This window comes from Myotis lucifugus, unplaced genomic scaffold, assembly GCF_000147115.1.
Source record: "Myotis lucifugus unplaced genomic scaffold, Myoluc2.0 scaffold_383, whole genome shotgun sequence".
NCBI lineage: Eukaryota > Metazoa > Chordata > Mammalia > Chiroptera > Vespertilionidae > Myotis > Myotis lucifugus.
In genome coordinates, this window is record NW_005871431.1 from 138858 (window position 1) to 153156 (window position 14299).

The following is a 14299-nucleotide window of genomic DNA, read 5'->3' on the forward strand; positions in this document are numbered from 1 at the left end:
CACTGAGCCACATCGGCCAGAGCAAGTTTTCTTTAATGAAAAAAAGAACAAAGCTGAACAAAAGTCTGGGTTGAACAGTCATACCATGAGGCAAAGACTCCCCACCTCGCAGGCACCTGCCAGCTCCCCCAGCTGCCCCCAAGGCCATCCCCTCTGGAGGAACAGAAACAAAAATGGAGCCTGGGTCCCTGGCATCAACATGCAGAGAGAGGCCCCCTCTGCCCCCCGGGGGTGCTAGATGCTCCGCAGCATGCAGAGAGCGCGATGCAGGAACTGGCGAGCGGCGGGGGGACAGCCGTGGCTCTGCAGGATCCCCAGCGTGTAAGAGGCGCCAACCTGGCCCCGTTCCCAGACCATGAGCAGCAACTCTTCAGGCCCCCGACTCAGCACCAGGTGAACCTGGTCTCCGCTGCAGCTGACCTGCCAAAGTAAGAGCCGAGGTCAAGGAGAGGAGGGTGCCCCCGGGGCTGCCCCAGGTGTGCCCCCCACCAGAGAGAAGGAAAAGTGGATCGGAGACTGAAAGCCCCCGACCTGGGTCTCAGCGGCTGCCCCACTCCGAGGAACGCACAGAGTTGGGAGCCCAGAGTTTTAGGTACAGACGAGGGAACTGAGTTCAGATAGGACCTCCCCGCCCTCGGTCACCCAGGGAGACCTCCGTTCTCAATCCCGTGACCTGGGGAGCCCCAGTCCTTCCACGACCAGTTTCCCCAAGTGTTCTGCGGAGCCATGAAGGCCATTCTCGCTGCCTGAGGCCCAGCCCAGCTCGGGGCATTACCCACACTCTAGTCTGGACAGCTAGGGTTGTTTTTACTGCTGTAAATTTAAAAAAATACTTAAAAATGATAATAATGAGCCCTGAACGAGTAGCTCAGTTGGTTAGATCATTGTCCTGATGCACCGAGGTTGCAGGCTCAATCCCTGGTCATGCAAGGATCAGCCAATGAACGCATGAGCCAGTGGGCCAGCACATCGCCAGGACTGCTCAGGGAAAGCTCAACCTAAAAATGATTTTCTGCTCAGCCAGTGCAGCTCAGCGGTTGAGCGTAGCGTCAACCTATGAACCAGGAAGGTCATGGTTCGATTCTGGTCAGGGCACATGAATCAATGTAGGTTCAATGCCCCAATGAGGGGCACGCAGGAGGCAGCAGATTGATGATTCTCTCTCATCACTGATGTTTCTCTCTCCCTCCCTCCCTCCCTTCCTCTCTGAAATCAATTTAAAAAATAGTTTTTAAAAGTTTTTTCCAAGGAAATGACTTTTTAAAAAATCCTCACCCAAGGATATGGTTTCCCCTTTTCTTTAGAGAGAGGGGGGGGAGAGAGAGTGAGAGAAACGTAGATGTGAGAGACAAACATCAACTGGCTGCCTCCCATACAGGCTGGGATGGGGGTGGAAACTGGTGCACAGGACGACTCCCGAACCCGCTGAGCCAGCCGGCCAGGATGGAAATGACATCTGACAGCTGCTCAATGTAACCAGCCACAAAGATGACCCAAATTCCACTTTGCCGTTACTTAAACACATCTTCTTTTCTTCCTTTTCTTTTTTTTTTTTAACACATTTTATTTTCAATCTTGCAGTTTTTGCACTCAGGAGCCAATACTTTGCTCCCCCTGCAGGAGCCAGCTGTTTCCCGGAGCCCCTGAACAGTGTGCATTGGGACAGCCAGCGTGGTCCAGGGGACAGGCCGCCCCCAACCTGCTGACCCCCTCCCCGGGGCTCCTGCAGAGAAGGGCCCACGCTCACCTGCACTGTGCCATCGCTGAAGAGCAGCAGCAGGGCCTGCTGGGATGCAAGGAAGCGCAGCAGGCAGAGGCCGGGGCTGGCAGACTGGGTGGGCGCAGGCAGGCCCTCTTCCTGAGGACAGACCCAGCCACGAGGGTCTTAGGCCTCTCCACCTGCCAGTCCCACTGCCCCCCCCCCCGGCCCCCTGGCCCCCCAGGCGTCACCTCTCGAAGCCGCTGCTGCATGTAGCCAGCAAAAAGCCGCAGGACGGCCAGCTTGGCGCCCAGGGAGCTGGGACATCCCTCAGGGCAAACACTTCCAGCTTCCCTCGGCAGGCATGTAGCTGACCTGGCTGAGGGTGGGGCACAGGGGGTGTCAGCGGTCCCGGCCTCTGTCCTGGGACACATTCCCACCCAGCCACGCCCCCTTGGATGGTGGCTTTGAAACCCAGTGCCACACGGACCACCCCTCTCTGTGGGTCCAGCCCCAGCCCCTTCTCAACTCCAGACTCTGGAACCATGGACGCCGCCTGTCCACTGAGATCCCGATTGGCACCCACACGCACCCTCCTGCCATCTTCCCGTCTCGCCCAGGGGCTGCTCCGTCCTCCCTCTCTGCCAGCTCAGTTGAGATCCCAGCTCCCTCGCATCTCGGCTCTGCCACCTCCCGGCCAAGTCACTGCCATGGCCCAGCCGACCAGTCCACCACCTCCCTGCTGGTCCCCTGCATCCCTGCCGCCAGAGATCTTGTCAAAAGTGTGAGGTGGGCTCTGACTGGTTTGGCTCAGCGGATAGAGCATTGGCCTGTGGATTGAAGGGTCCCAGGTTCGATTCCGGTCAAGGGCATGTGCCTGGGTTGCGGGCACATCCCCAGTGGGGGGCGTGCAAGAGGCAGCTGAATCGATGTATCTCTCTCATCGATGTTTCTAACTCTGTATCCCTCTCCCTCTCCCTTCCTCTCTGTAAAAAATCAATAAAATATATTTTTTTTAAAAAAGTGTGAAGCGGGTCCCTCCTTCCTGCCCCAACCCCAGCAGTGGCCTCCCAGGCCCCTGACTTTCGCATCCTCCGTCTCCCCTCACTCACTGTGGAGCCCCCACTGTTCCTGACACCCACTCTGCTGGGTCATGTATGCTGTTCCCTGCACCTCAAATGCTGGTCCCAAAGGCTCCATTGCACCATCCGTCCTGCCCGAATGTCACCTCTTCAGAAAGCCCCTCACAAGCATGCTGGCATGGGCCACCCCCAATCTGTCACCTCACCCAGTCATTTCCTTCAGAAAAGTGCTACCTGAAATCAACGTATCCATTTGTTTACCGTCGTTCTTCCCTAGCAGGCAGCGAGTCCCTGCAGGTGTACACAGTAGGTACTCACATACTTGAGGAATGGATGCAGAAAGGCAGGGGGAGAAGCTGGCCCCCCAAGGGGACAGGAGCCCCACGGCTTACCCCCCGGGGGGACGCAGGGCCATGTGGGTGCCATCCCGAAACAAGACACCGCAGCTCCCGTCCAGCAGCTGGTAGCCGAAGCCGTACTTGCGGGAATAATCCACCCACTTGGGGGCCCAGAGGACTGGCCGCTGCTCTCTCGGCGGGGCCTGCGTGACTGGGCACAGAGGCGAGGTGAACTGAGTGGGCGGAGGGACCGCAGACACCCCGGAGATGTTGAGAAACGTCCAAAAAATGAAAAACCAGCTCTTGCCTTTGTGGGGGGAGGACTGGGACGCGGGGAACGCTCACCGCCTCTGGGGATGAGTGATTCTGAAACGCCTGCAATGCCCCAAATACCGTAAGGCTTTACTTTACTTGATTAAAAATATTTGTCTTAAAAATAAAAATTGCTCAGTGCCATGTGGGGCCCTGTATTGGATCCTGGGGGAGGAAAGAGTCGTTAGGGGGGAAATGGGACATCCAGTCGCCAAGGGCAGACAAAGTTCCGTGCTGTCTTGGTAGCGTCTCTGAAAAGTTACCTCGAATTCTCTTTTACTGTTCATTTAAAACTGAAATTAAAGTTGGCTCCAGCTTGGCCAGCGTGGCTCAGTGGTTGAGCGTCGACCTGTGAACCAGGAGGTCACGGTTCAATTTCCAGTCAGGGCACATGCCTGGGTTTCGGGCTCGATCCCCAGTAGGGGGCGTGCAGGAGGCAGCCAATTGATGATTCTCTCTCTCTCTCTCTCTCTCTCTCTCTCTCTCTCTCTCTCTCTCCCCTCCTCTTTGAAATATATATATGTATGTGTGTGTGTGTGTGTGTGTGTGTGTGTATTTCAGTTGGCTCCAGTTGATAAAAGACAAGCTTAAAGTTTGGGGTTCTTCTTTGTTACACAATCAGGGAAAGCTGAACAAAGAAGTGAAATGGATCCCACAAAAAAGGAAAGGCTTGGGGCTCCCTCTCCAGGCAGAGGAGGGTCCTGCTGGGGGGGGGGGTGGCGGGTAGGACACGTGGGTTGTGGAGAAGGAGGGCTTGGGGATCTGGGACTCGGGTATGGGACAGGGTTCCACCTCAGGGCGTAGCTGGGACATGGGTTCAGGGTGGGTGAAGTTCTGATGTCTCATTTCCTCCCTCCATTTCTCTCGTCCCCTCTCTGGTTCTCAAGCAGGACTCAATTACAAATTAGAGACTCAGACCCCGAAAAAACGAGGGTGTCCCCCAGAGCCCTCCACACCACATCACTCAAACTAAACAGTCTTCATAAAGGACATAGAAAGAGGTCTCAGAAAGTTCTAGACTTCTCACACAAGGATAGCCTACAGTGGTCAGCAAACTGTGGCTCGCGAGCCACATGCGGCTCTTTGGCCCCTTGAGTGTGGCCACGAAGTTTCCATCGCACTGTACGTGCGCGCCCGCACGTGGTGTTTTGTGGAAGAGCCACACTCGAGGGGCCGCAGTTTGCTGACCACTGGCCTACATCGTGCTATCCTCAGCCTCCTTACAAGGTAAGGAGACAGGCGTAGAAGGTTCAGTGACTCGCCTGGAGTCACTGTGTCCTGAAACCTCCCTTAAAGCTCTCCCACCGTGGAACCCCAGAAATACCCCCAAGGGGGGGCCTGGATGGGGACAGGGTACCTTTCCTCAGAGATTGAGAGACAGGGTGACCCGGTGGCCTAGGCTGTGCTCCTACCTGGAGGTCCAGGGTTCAGGCAGAGCTGTAGGTTTCTAATGGCCTCCTCCACCTCCTGTCTTGGGCTCCCCCCAGACCCTGGGGAGACAGATGTATGTGAGGTCAGGGAGAGAAGGAGAGAGGGGACGGGCAGGCCTGGGTCCCCACCATGAGGGGCCCCTTCAACTAGCCTGGCCCCGAACTCTCGCATCTGGGAAAATCTTACTTTAAACCCAGAAGGATTCCAGACATCACTCCCATTTCATAGACGGGAAAGTTGAGGCCAAGAGAGGGGCCCGGGCCCTGGCAAGGCACTGTCTTTGTCTCCTGCCTCGACCCTCACTCCCCACCCACGGCCCCCACCTCGGATAGTCTGCTCACCAGCTGGGTCACTCTGGAGGGTCCCTTGGGTGGACAGCTGGACAGGGACCTCAGGTCGGAGAGCCCCTCTCTCCAACGGGGAGTCCTGGGGAGGGAGCAGGGGTGAGGGGTGCCCCAGCCCCTGGGGAGAGGCCTGGGGTGAGTAAAGGGCTCCGGCTTCGCTCCCCAATTTAAAGATCCCCTACTTCTCCCTCTGCTCAATCCCACCGAGGGTACCTCCTGTGTCCCCCACGCTGAGCCCTCACCTCACTGCCCCGCTCCATGAAGTCAGCGACAGAACCATCTTCTGGACAAGAGGCCTCGTTGGGGGTGTGGGGGCCTGAGGGAGGCACAGAATTTGGGGGGTTGCAGAGCCTGGCCCCATGCGGAGGGAGGCACTTGCCATTTATCTCCTCCTCTGCATGGTGCGCCGCAGAGCAGGCTGGGAGCATGGCAGGGGTGTGAGGGCAGAACAGCTGTGGGCAGGTAGGAGCAGGTGAGCGGTGGGCAGGCATGGTACTCACAGGGGAGCTGGCACTGGCTCATTAGCAGCTGGCCCACCTTCCGGAAAAGCCTGCCCAGAGGCTGAGGATTGGCAAAAATGGGCGGGCTGTGGCAGGAGTGGGGTGGCAGCCGGTCCGGAGTGAAACCCTTCAGAGCGGGGCGATAGGGGTGGGCACCCCACTCAGATTGTCTGGCTCCTGAGCACCTGGGCCACCTGGGGTCCTGACCCTCCCTGGACCTTGGCTGAGACACCCCAGAGAAGGACCCAGGCATCCAGGGGCCATCACCTGCTGAAGGTCACACACCTGCGTGAAGAAGTTGTCCTGCAGTAGGTGGTCCAGGCTGGGCCGCTCGGCCGGGTTGGGCGCCAGCAGGCGGGCAATGAGGCGACAGGCATTGGGCGACACGTGGGCAGGCTCCTGGTAACGGCCTTCCCGGATGTGTTTATACATCTCTGACAGGGAAGCCGCCGTGAAGGGTGGGTCGCCAGTCAGCACCATGTACCTGAGCGAGGGAGGGGGGCAGGAGCCTAAGTGCCTGCTGGCCTCTGTCCTGGGTTGGCTCAGAGTTGGCTCACACCTACCTGAGTACACCTGGCCATACCTACCCACCTTTCCCTACTCTATACATGCTTCCCATCCATCCACATTCCCATACACACCCTACATCCCCTCCCACTTGGCCGTTCCTGTCTGCTTGGTAGACACTGGCATCTGTAGACACCAGCCTATACCTGTACATACCTGAACACAACTGTGCAATTTCCTTTTCTGCGTGCTCACACCTGCTCCACCCTGCATGTACTTCTTCCCTGTATATAGGCCCTGATCTGCCTGTGCACCTAGCACCTACACACACTTGTCAACACATCTTTTTTAAAAATATTTTTATTGATTTCAGAGAGGAAGGGAGAGGGAGAGAGAGATAGAAACATCAGCAATGAGAGAGAATCAGTGATCAGCTGCTCCTGCACGCCCCATACTGGGGATTGAGCCCACAACCTGGGCACGTGCCCTGACCGGGAATTGAACCTGGTTCATAGATCAATGTTCAACCACTGAGCCATGCCGGCTGGGCTCAACACATCTCTGAATAGTCAAACCTCCCTCGCACATACATCCTCCCATATCCCTATCCATACCTGCATGCTCAAATGATGGCTGATGTGTGCTCCTCCCACCTGCCCCATATCTGCACATATCTGTTCACATCTGTCATGTATATGCTCATACCTGCTGTCCCCCCACTCAACTTCCTGTGTACTTCCTTATACCTACCCTTACCTCCTTGCATGTTCCCACCCACCCACACCTGGCACTATCCGGATACTCCTGCCCCCCCACCCCCAGGCCCAAGCTCCTAGGACCCCACTTACATGATGCAGCCCAAAGCCCAGATGTCTGACTGGCAGGAATGCCCATCCCTGGAGACAACCTCTGGGGCCAGGAAGTTTGGGGTCCCACAGAGCACTCTGGGAGGGGATAAGGGGGACCTCAGGAAGTCTGCCAGACCAAGGTCACCTGTGCCCACCCTGAGAGACTGCTCCAAGCCTCCACCCTCACCTGTGGCATCGGCCCCCTGGCCCCACCCTGGCAGCCAGCCCCAGGTCCCCGATCTTCACCTCCATATTCTTGTTCAAAAAAAAGTTACCTGCCAGTGGGAAGGAGAGGCATGGACATGAGAGGAGGAGTCAAGTCCCAGCTCCCATGGCCCCCGCGGTTCCCACAGCTCCCCTCCCCACACTCACTGAGCTTTAGGTCTCGGTGCACAATACGTTGCTGGTGCAGGTAGCGGAGGCCGCTCACCAGGCCCCGCAGGTAGTAGCGTACCTCAGGCTCCGTCAGCGTCCGCCGCACCTCCAGCACGTGGGCCAAGGACTGCAGGGGACAGGGATGAGCTCAGGTGGACTTAAGTGGGCAAAGTGAGTGCAAGAAGTCTGTGAAGGCACCACTAGTTCAGCTGGGGGCATGGGGCATGGCTAAGGGCAGGAGGGACACAGGTGGGCCCAGGTACCACGATGAGTGTGAGATGAGCCTGGTGACCACGGAATAAACTGGGCACAAATGAACACAGGTGAGCCTAAGAGAGTCAAGCGAGCCTGGGATGCGCACAGGTAGGCCTGGTGCGGGCACAGGGAAGTGCGGTGGAATGCAGGGGTGGATGAGGTCAGCACAGCAGGCATGGAGGTGTGCAGGCACCCTCGCCGCCCCACCCGCGGACACCTTGCGGCTGCAGTACTCCAGCACCATGTACACGTGGTCACGGTCAGCAAAGTGTCCGTGGAAGGCCACGATGTTGCGGTGTCGTAGGCGGCTGTGCAGGGCGATCTCTCGCTCCACCTGCAGGCACATCCTATGTGTCCACACCCTGCACGCAGTATCCATACCCATAGGCATCCTCCCGGGCCTCCAGGGCTGGGACCTCTCTGGGAACCCAATGGGGGCATGGGGCATGGGGCCCCTGGGCACGGATGGGGGGGCCATACCTTCCCAAAGGGGCGCAGACTCCGGACCCCGGGCCCCCCACGCGGCACCACCTTGAGAGCAAACACAGTGCTGGTGGACATGTCCGTCAGCTTATAGCAGCGGCTGAAGGCACCCTTCAGGGAGGGATTCACACGCTCAGTGAATAGGTGGTCAGGCCGCTACACACACACACACACACACGCACACACATACACACACACATACACACACACGCCTGAGACGCACACACATACACACACACGCCTGAGACGCAGACACACAACTCACACCCTCATACCTGGACACTCAATGCAACACCTGGGAACAAACAAACACAGGGACACATCCACTCAGGCACAGAAAACAGAGAGATGTGCAACCCATTCAGACACACACACACACACACACACACACACACACACGCCTGGAAACAGCAGGACAGGGTTTAGAGAAAGGCACGGAGATCTGTCACACCCTCGGTGGTCACATACCCACACCCCTGGACACACAACTCAGGGACACAGCACAACCCGCCAAATACTGGTTCCCGCCACACAACGCACGCCCTACAGACGGTTCACTGCAGATCAGGCGCCCAGACCAACGCCAGACCCCAAACTCGCGCGGGCACAACACGTACAGACAGAGACAAGCCTGGCGCGCACCCCGCAAACAAGCTGGACGCATGCCACCCCTCTACGCTCAGGATCCGCGTGCACAGCCCGCCCCGCCCCGCCCCGCCCGGACCCCCGCCTGGCCCGGCCTGGCTGCGAAGTCGGGGTTCCGGGTCCCCACCTTGCCGATCAGCTTCCCGCGCTTGTAGACGCGCCCCGAGCCCGGGTCGCGCAGGAAAGCAGAGACCAGCTGGCGGCAACTGCGCCGTCGCCGCGGCCGGGGCTCCATCCCGCGCGGGGGCCTGCAGGGAGCAGGGAGCAGGGAGGATGGAGCAGGGAGAGGGAGCAGGGAGCAGGGAGAGGGAGCAGGGAGCAGGGAGAGGGAGCAGGGAGCAGGGTGTGGGCACTGTGCAGCCTCCCAGCCGGACCACCTGGCAGTGCAGCGCCGCGCAGCTGCTCTGGGAACCGCTCTGCGGGCGGGGGGAGCGCGTCTTGTTGGCTGAAGAGGGCTGGTCCGGTGCGGGAGAGGGCAGGTGCGTGGGGGCGCGCGGCGGGAGTTCCAGTGACAGAGCGGCGCTCGCGTCCCGCCTGCTGCCCCGGTGCGCTCAGCCTGGCTCTTGCAATCCTGCGCCTCCCGCCAAGCTGCGAGCGGTCAGCACGCAGTTTCGCTGAACGGGAAACGGAGTCCCAGGGATTGTGTTAGTCTCTCCGAGGCCGCCCAGGGAAAGGTGGGTGGGTTGGCGCTTGGCGGGCTCTCCCCAAAGTGCGCTGGAGAAGTGAGTCTGGTCCTTCCGAATGCCTGTGACACTGTGGGGCTTGATTACCTGGGCGCTGGGGGGCGCAGCAGGATTCAGGGGCTGAGAAAGAAGCCCAGTATCTCTGGGGCTGAGGCTGGTGGGGAGGGAGTGAGGCCTGGGGCAGGGACCCAGAAGGGGGTTGGCTCCGGGTTGGGAGGTGTCATATAAAGGACACTTGACAGTGACAAGGGACAGGATTTAGGGACCGATGGGTGGACTGGGGTTTATGATTCGTGGCATGGGCTGCCAAAGAGAGGAAGTCAGATGGGAGGACAAGTGGGCAGGCTCGCCCCCCCTCCCCCAACACCGAATACTGTGGGGGCATCTCTGAGCTGTGGCCCAACTTCAGTTCTAGGCACTTTTCTTGCCTTCTCCCATTTCACTGTTACCCCGATCCTGGGACATGGGAACTGGCCTGTGTCCATTTTACAGGTAAGCACACTGAGGCCCAGGGAGGTTAGGGTGCTTACCCAGCCAGGAAGGGACAGTGCTGGGTTTGAATTTGGGCTGCTGCCTCCGGCTGCCTCAGTATTAATCCCCGAATGTTACATAACACAATGAATGGGGAGGGGTTAGCAGGGCTTCATGCGGCTGGAATCAGACCTAGGAATTTTCCAGAGACCAGATTTTGGAATCTGGCCCAGCCATGCCACCAGGGACAGGAAACACCTTCTGAGTTGTCACATGGTCGCATGGCACTTCAAATGGGGGCCCCAGAGCATTTGAGGGAGCAAGACTCAGGGACCTTTGTGGGGGCGGCTTCAGCACCAGGGCCAAAGGGTTTCAGGACAGTGAAGGGGGTCAGCTGGCTGTGACCTGGAGCCGAGACCCTGCTAATGAGAACCAGGTGCAGTGTGACAGAAGATGGGCAGTTGGGGGGAGGGGCCTGGGTCTGAGCAGTCATGTCACTGTCACCCTGGAATCCATGAGGGCAGGCAGCTGGTTCCTTTTCAATAGTACACCTCCATCCATGTGCTAATTCAGTATGTTAAATAGTGTGGGGAACCTGTGCTCAAGACAGACCCACCCAGGCCTCATGAAAAAACTGCCAGGAGATCGTCAGACTTAACCTAGGGGAGGGTTCTGTAGGTGAATGTGAGTAAGCCAGGACCCCTTCCTGGCAGTGGCTTGTCCGGGAGGTAGATGCTATCCTTAGCTTCATGTTACAGAGGAAGAAACTGAGGCTTGCATGGAAGGCACGTGCAAGCCAGAGGCACTGGGTTGTGGCCAAACCCTGCCAGAAGTGTAGGTCAGTGGGTCCAGAGCCCCTGCCCCCCTAAACCATCCTGGGAGGGAAGGCAGAGCCCACATGCTAAATCAGGTGGCTAAGACCACTGAACCCCCAGAAGCTCCCTGGTGGTGAAAAGAATCTGAATTTCCGGGCACGGTGCCACACAGCCTGCCTGTCAGCGGGCTCCTCTGCACAGACACCAGTCTCCCCCACCTCTTGGCTGCTCGCCAGGTCTTCCCGGCTGAACCTCCACCATGGGGCTGGTGAGATCTCCCCTTCCCAGCCTGCATCCCCATGAGCAGGCACCTACCCCCGCTAGGATTCTAGAATGAAAAAAAGCTATATATATATAAAAGCCTAAGCAACCATTTGACCAGTAGCGCTGACACACACTGACCACCAAGGGGGCAGATGCTTCGACCGGTAGGTTACCTTGCTGCTGGGGTCCGGCAGATGGGGACCGGCCCTGAAGCCCTCCTGCCGTCCCTCCCCTGCCCCGATTGTGCACCTGTGGCGTCCCTCTACCTGGCCTGCGCCCTCTCACAATCCGGGACCCCTCGCGGGATGTCGGAGAGCCACAGGCCAGGCCGAGGAACCCCACCGGTGCATGAATCCGTGCACCAGACCTCTAGTCTAGAATAAAATGAAACATTCTTGCTCACAGCAGCATGATTCACAACAGCTAAAAGGAGGAAACAACTCCAATGTCCAGCAGCGGATAAATGGATAAATTGTGATTCATTCACACACTGGAATAGTATTCAAACTTACAAAGGAAGGAGACTCTGACACCTGCTACAACATAGATGAACTTTGAGGACATTATGCTCAATAAAATCAACCAGACACAGAAGGATAAATACTGTTGATTCCACTCATATGAGGTTCCTGGAGGAGTCAAACTCACAGAGACAGAAGGGAGATGGTGGGTGACAGGCTAGGGGAGAGGGAGGCAAAGAAGTTAGTGTTTAATAGGGACGAAGTGTCAGCTTGAGAAGATAAGAAAGTTCTGGAGATGGATGGTGGTTATAGCTGCACTTAAAAATAGTTAAAATGGTAAAGTACATGTTATGTGTATTTTGCCACAATAAAAAGAGGAAAAATATATTAGATTTTCCACCCTACCCTTAAAAAAACACAACCTTGGGGGACTTACTAAAACTCCCATTTTGGAGATGGGCAAACTGAGGCACAGTTTGGGTATTGATCACTGGATCACAGTTTTGCGAAGGGGGCTGCCTGGCCTCCATGCTGACCCCTGCCCAGGGTTCCTAAAGCTGGGTGATCACCAGCTGGGGCCTCGGCCTGGCCGCCCACACCCTGAATCCCTACACCCCAGGTCACAGCTTCACTCCCCCTCCATTCTGCTTTCTTGCCAACCTGAGATAACTCCCCAGACTCAGCAGATTTCCCTGGAGAACTGCAGGAAGCTTCGCTCAAAATACCTGCTTCAGGTGAGGGGGCAGCTGCTGAGACAGCAGCCAGACTCCCAGAGGTCTGCCTTGGGAGGCTCGAGGGGCTGGGCATGGGGTCAGCCTGGGCACAGTCCTCTTCTCCTAGAAGGTTCCAAGGTGGCAGAGGGGACTTTGCAGATGGATTAAGTACCCTGAGGTGGGGATGACCCTGAGATGGGGATGACTCTGGAGAAACACCAGAGAGGGTGGTGTTTCTAGAAAGAGCTGACAACAACGGATGCTTGGAGGGTGGGAGAGGCAAGGATAAGGTCTAATCCTGGACCAGTAGAAGCCAAGTTCCCCCACTCACAACGCCGGGCCAGCCTCAAGGCAATGCCCTGCCGCAGTCATGGGGTTTCTGAAGCACAGAGGCAGGGTTCCCTCCTGCTGACTCTGCTCACGAGGCCCTGTCCCCAGAGGCTAAGCTCACACTCACGAGTGCAGACATGAGGAAGTCCAGTGCAGTTCAAAGGCCAGGAGACCAGAGAAGTACCTGGAGCCAGGGTGAGTCATGTCTGCCCGGGTGTGCCCACCTTGGCACCTTCTAGGAGAAGAGGACTGTGCCCAGGCTGACCCCATGCCCAGCCCCTCAAGCCTCCCAAGGTAGACCTCTGGGAGTCTGGCTGCTGTCTCAGCAGCTGCCCCCTCACCTGCAGCAGGTATTTTGAGCGAAGCTTCCTGCAGTTCTCCAGGGAAATCTGCTGAGTCTGGGGAGTTATCTCAGGTTGGCAAGAAAACAGAATGGAGGGGGAGTGAAGCTATGGCCTGGGGTGTAGGGATTCAGGGTGTGGATGGCCAGGCCAGGGCTTCAGCTCATGACCACCCAGCTTTAGGAACCCTGGGCAGGGGTCGGCATGGAGGCCAGGCAGCCCCCTTCGCAAAACTGTGATCCTGTGATCAGCACCTTTGGGGAAGGAATATTATACTACTGATGGCAGAGCATAGACTTTGCAGTGTCTTTGAAACTTTCTGTAAATCTAAGATGATTCAAAAATTAAAAATTTATTTTAAAAACCCACAAGAATTAGGAGATCATTATAAGAAATTCAAGCAAAACCTATAAGGCAGTGACTCAAAATCAACTATAACCCCTGCCTCAAGATTGTCGTAGCCAACCCTAGGCAATTATCCTTCAATTTCCTGTCTGAGTTTATATTAACATGCATACTTCTTCTTTTATAAAAATGTCATCACATTGTGTATGATTTTGCTCATTTTCCCCACCTAACAGCATACCTTAAGTGACTTGACATTTCTGAATCACTGTTCCAGGCTCCCCAGCCCCTAAGCCATGTGAGGCCCCTGCCCCTCTCTGGCCTTGAAGCAGACCCCCTTGCTTCATGTGCTCCAGCCACACAGGCCTCCCCTGGGCCTGGGCCTCACCCTGCTCCTTGGCCACCTGACCTTTGCATAGGCTGCTCCTCTGCTGAGAACACCCTCTCCCTCACACCCTCTCCCATCCAGTTCCCCTTCATCCTCCAGGTCCTGCCTGGAGCATCCCCACTTCAGGCAAGCTCCCCACACTCCCAACCCAAAAGGAGCTGAGGGCACCCATCAGGTGTGGGTGTGAAGTCGTCCCAGGACCTCTGAGTCCCACTGGGTGTGACTTTACCCCTCTGTACCTCAGTGTCCTGACCCGTAAAGTAGGGGTGAGGAGTGTCACGTCACATCTGAGCGCCCCCAAGGCAATGGTGCCTCTCCATAGGTGAAGGGCTCAGTCCCGGGGTCAGTGCCTGAGCAGTAGGACCTGTCTGGAATGAGGGTGAAGGAAAGGATGCTGCTTCTCATTAGTGGATACCTCTTAATCAGAAGTCACAGGCACCCAACGTCGCTAAAGTGGAAAAAAAAACAACTGGGTTGATAGCTTCAGGTTTGGCTCGGTCCATCTCAGGAATCTGGCTCTTTCTGTTTCCTGCCTCTCATGGCCCTAGCTAGGGTGACTCTTTTCTGGGTGGCATTCCCAGCTCACAGGGGTGACCTCGGCCGTGATGGGTCCCGGGTCCTGCTCTACTCATACTAATGCCCAAGGACATCTGAGCAGCTCCAGAGACC

At 57.1% G+C, this 14299-nt stretch overlaps 1 protein-coding gene across 1 annotated transcript; it reads right to left on the bottom strand.

Moving 5' to 3' along the window:
* Window positions 1-234: 234 nt before the first annotated feature.
* PLK5 (polo like kinase 5) lies at window positions 235-9054 on the bottom strand. Its single transcript, XM_023743288.1, is given in 17 exon segments — window positions 235-420; window positions 1619-1858; window positions 1951-2012; window positions 2015-2059; window positions 2062-2078; window positions 3174-3330; window positions 4844-4921; window positions 5204-5309; window positions 5449-5522; window positions 5707-5833; window positions 5992-6190; window positions 7062-7157; window positions 7249-7336; window positions 7434-7563; window positions 7909-8025; window positions 8172-8285; window positions 8947-9054. Coding segments are annotated over 17 exon segments (1944 nt in total).
* Between the last annotated feature and the right edge of the window lie 5245 nt (window positions 9055-14299).